General features: G+C 48.6%; 1 protein-coding gene across 1 annotated transcript; it reads left to right on the top strand.

Moving 5' to 3' along the window:
• Positions 1–2,925, top strand: PCDHB5 (protocadherin beta 5). The gene is given in 2 exon segments (XM_012645826.1): positions 1–2,278; positions 2,281–2,925. Coding segments are annotated over 2 exon segments (2,385 nt in total). The 5' UTR covers positions 1–237; the 3' UTR covers positions 2,625–2,925.
• Positions 2,926–4,540: the final 1,615 nt, after the last annotated feature.

The following is a 4,540-nucleotide window of genomic DNA, read 5'->3' as shown; positions in this document are numbered from 1 at the left end:
GTGAACAATGGGCTCTGCCGATAACCCAGACGCCATTAAGCTGGGAATAAGAACTCCGAATGCTACCTTAAAAGAAGGAAGCATTTTAAGTAAGATCTAGGGGAGAGATCTTCAGAGAGGGCATCGTTCCAATGCAAATCAGTGAGAAAGATCGAATTTGAGGTTATTTAACCAAATCATCTGAGTGGATTTTATACCGAGTTGAAGAAACTGCGCCTTCTGGACCGGGTCTGAGCAATGGAGACTGCGCTAGCGAAAACGCCACAGAAAAGGCAAGTTATCTTTCTTGCTATACTGTTGGTTTTGTGGGAGGCTGGCTCTGCGGCGATTAGTTATTCCATACCAGAAGAAACAGAAAGGGGCTACTTTGTGGCCAACCTGGCAAAAGACCTGGGGCTTGGGGTGGGGGAATTGGCGACCCGGGGCGCGCAAATCCATTACAAAGGAAACAAACAGCTCTTGCATCTCGATGTAAAGACTGGCAATTTGCTTTTATATGAAAAACTAGACCGGGAGGTGCTGTGCGGGGCGACAGAACCCTGTATATTGCATTTCCAACTCTTACTGGAAAACCCCGTGCAGTTTTTTCAAGTTGATTTGCAGCTCAGAGACATAAATGACCATTCCCCAGAGTTCCTAGAGAGGGAAATGTTCCTAAAAATCCCGGAGAGTGTCCAGCCAGGGACTGTGTTTCCTTTGAAAATAGCTCAGGACTTCGACATAGGCAGTAACACTGTTCAGAACTACACAATTAGCCCCAACTCCCACTTTCATGTTGTTACTCATAACCGTGGAGATGGCAGCAAATACCCAGAGCTGGTGTTGGACAAAGCGCTGGACCGAGAGGAGCAGCCTGAGCTCAGTTTAACCCTCACGGCGCTGGATGGTGGGGCTCCGCCCAGGTCCGGGACGACCACAGTACTCATTGTCGTCTTGGACAATAATGACAATGCCCCTGAGTTTTCGCAGCCGGTCTATGAGGTACAGGTTCCTGAGAACAGTCCCCTTAACTCTTTAGTCCTTGCTGTCTCCGCCCGAGATCTGGATGCAGGAGCCTATGGGAATGTAGCCTATGCTCTATTCCAAGGCAATGAAGTTACTCAGCCATTCGTAATAGACGAAGTAACAGGAGAAATTCGTCTGAAAAGGGCATTGGATTTCGAGACAACTCGATATTATAACGTGGAAATTGTAGCCACAGACGGCGGAGGACTTTCGGGAAAATGCACCGTAGCTATAGAGGTGGTGGATGTGAATGACAACGCCCCCGAACTAACCATGTCGACGCTCACCAGCTCCACTCCAGAAAACTCCCCGGAAACTGTAGTTGCTGTTTTCAGTGTTTCCGATCCAGATTCCGGGGACAATGGGAAAATGGTTTGCTCCATCCAGGACGATCTCCCTTTTCTCTTGAAACCCACATTCAAAAACTTTTATACCCTGGTGACACAGAGGCCATTGGACAGAGAGAGCAGAGCTGAGTATAACATCACCATCACGGTCACTGACTTGGGGACACCCAGGCTAAAAACTGAGCACAGCATAACCGTGCTGGTCTCCGACGTCAATGACAACGCCCCCGCCTTCACCCAAACCTCCTACACCCTGTTCGTCCCAGAGAACAACAGCCCCGCCCTGCACATCGGCAGCGTCAGCGCCACAGACAGGGACTCAGGCACCAACGCCCAGGTCACCTACTCGCTGCTGCCGCCCCAGGACCCGCACCTGCCCCTCGCCTCCCTGGTGTCCATCAACGCGGACAACGGGCACCTGTTCGCCCTGAGGTCGCTGGACTACGAGGCCCTGCGGGCGTTCGAGTTCCGCGTGGGCGCCACAGACCGAGGCGCCCCCGCGCTGAGCAGCGAGGCGCTGGTGCGCGTGGTGGTGGTGGACGACAACGACAACTCGCCCTTCGTGCTGTACCCGCTGCAGAACGGCTCTGCGCCCTGCACCGAGCTGGTGCCCAGGGCGGCCGAGGCCGGCTACCTGGTGACCAAGGTGGTGGCGGTGGACGGCGACTCGGGCCAGAACGCCTGGCTGTCGTTCCAGCTGCTCAAGGCCACGGAGCCCGGGCTGTTCGCCGTGTGGGCGCACAACGGCGAGGTGCGCACCGCCAGGCCGCTGAGCGAGCGCGACGCGGCCAAGCACAGGCTGCTGGTGCTGGTGAAGGACAATGGCGAGCGTCCGCTGTCTGCCAGCGTCACGCTGCACGTGCTCCTGGTGGATGGCTTCTCCCAGCCCTACCTGCCGCTCCCGGAAGCGGCCCCGGACCAGGCCCAGGCGACTCGCTCACCGTCTACTTGGTCATCGCCTTGGCCTCGGTGTCCTCGCTCTTCCTCTTCTCGGTGCTGCTGTTCGTGGCGGTGCGGCTGTGCAGGAGGGACAGGGCGGCCTCGGGGGGTCGCTGCTCGGTGCCTGAGGGCCACTTTCCTGGCCACCTGGTGGATGTCAGCGGCACGGGTACCCTGTCCCAGAGCTACCAGTATGAGGTGTGTCTGACGGGAGACTCTGGGACTGGTGAGTTTAAATTCCTGAAGCCGATAATCCCTAACCTCTGGCCCCAGGGCTCTGGTGAAGAAGTGGGGAAAGCTGCTACTTTCCGGAATAGCTTTGGATTCAATTAGAGATCTGATTATGATGCAATGTTTTCTGCCATTTATCCCTAACTTATCCAGATTATAGACTTTGAGAGTGTCATTGAGACAAAGTCCACCTTCAGATTTAGCTTTGATTTCCCTTTTTAATGGATTCGTCTATTGAACTTTATGTTGTCCAATTTTGGAAATTTCAGTTTTACTTCACTGTATTCATTTACTTAGAGCCCTTCTGAATCCATGCATGCTGTTGATTTTCCTGAGATTTTTAACGCTTTTTGTTGGTGTTTGTTATGGTCAACTGTCTTAATAAAATCAAATATTCATTTTATTTTCTATGTATTCTACCCATTCTGTGTCGTCACACTCTCAGTGTATTTGATGCTAAATTATGAAAATAAAAATGTTTTACATCACTTTCTTTATTTTAATTGTTTCTGAAGGAATAAGTACTTATTGATACCATCAAATATGTGAGAAAACATGTAAAATGCAACAATCTTCTATCTACTCTTTTTTTCCAGCCCTGATTCTTATTGGTAAACTTCTTTCTTCTTTTTTTGAAAGGGAGTCTCTCTGTTGCTCAGGCTGGAGTGCAGTGGTGTGATCATAACTCACTGTAACCTCGAACTCCTAGGCTCAAGCAATCCTCCAGCCTCAGCCTCCCAAGTAGCTACGACTACAGGGAAGCACCACACCTGGCTAATTATTTTTTAAACATAATGCTCCTTTTAAGTTTAGTCCTTTCATTCTCATTGCTGTATAGTATATTTGACTGTATAAATATGCCACAATTTATTATCCATCTTTAGATGAATATTTGGGTTGGGGCAAAGTTTGGTTGTTATGAATAATACTGCTATGAACATTATTGTATGGACCTTGTTTTCATGACTTGCTGTGTGATTTGTGTGCATCTTTTGGCAAATCTATATTTGCAGTTTTGTTGGGTATATACCTATAGGAGTGTGATCACTCCTTATTTACTAAGTACCTGTTCACTTTTGGTAGACATTTCTCAGTAGTCTTCCAAAGTGGTTGTACTACTTTAAACTGCTATCACCAGTGTCTGGATGTACAAGTTTCCCTGCATTTTTGCCAACACCTGGTATTGTCTGTTTTTTAATTTTATCCATTGGCAAGCAATTTTAAACCTTTTTTGTTTTGTTTTGTTTACTTCTTCTTATATTTACTGTCTTTTTTTTTGAGACAGAGTCTCACTCTGTTGCCCAGGCTAGAGTGCCATGGTGTCAGTCTAGCTCACAGCAACCTCAAACTCCTGAGCTCAAGCGATCCTCCTGCTTCAGCCTCCCCAGTAGCTGGGACCACAGGCATGTGTCACCACACCTGGCTAATTTTTTCTATTTTTAGTAGAGAAGGGGTTGGGGTCTCACTCTTGCTCAGGCTGGTCTTGAACTGTTGACCTCAAGTGATCCTCCTTCCTTGGCCTCCCAGAGTGCTAGGATTACAGACATAAGCCGCCACACCCGGCCATATATTTACTTTCTTATCACCAAAGAATATGTTTTTAACTGTTAGGGGATGAACCGTGTCTCACTCTCCCAGCCCTGAAATTCATATGTTGAAGCCCTAACCCCCACTACCTCAGAATGTGACTGTATTTACAGATAGGCCCTTTGAAGAGGTGATCACATGAAAATGGGTCATTAGGGTAGGCCTTAATTCAGTATGACTGGTGTCCTTATGAGATGAGGAGGTTAGCATGTAGAGAGACACCAGACATATGCACCCACAGATAGGTGGTCATGTGAGGACACTGGAAGAAGATGGCCGTCTACAAACCAAGGAGAGAAGCCTCCAAATAAAACTAATCCTGCCAACACCTTGATATTGGACTTCTAGCCTCCAGAACTGTGAAGAAACAAATTTCTGTTGTTTAAGCCACCCAGTCTATGGTATTTGTTATGGCAGCACTAGAAAACTAA

Source organism: Propithecus coquereli, unplaced genomic scaffold (assembly GCF_000956105.1).
Source record: "Propithecus coquereli isolate 6110/MARCELLA unplaced genomic scaffold, Pcoq_1.0 Scaffold236, whole genome shotgun sequence".
Classification (NCBI taxonomy): Eukaryota; Metazoa; Chordata; class Mammalia; order Primates; family Indriidae; genus Propithecus; species Propithecus coquereli.
Note: the sequence above shows the minus strand (reverse complement) of the source record. Positions and strands in the feature narration are given on the sequence as shown.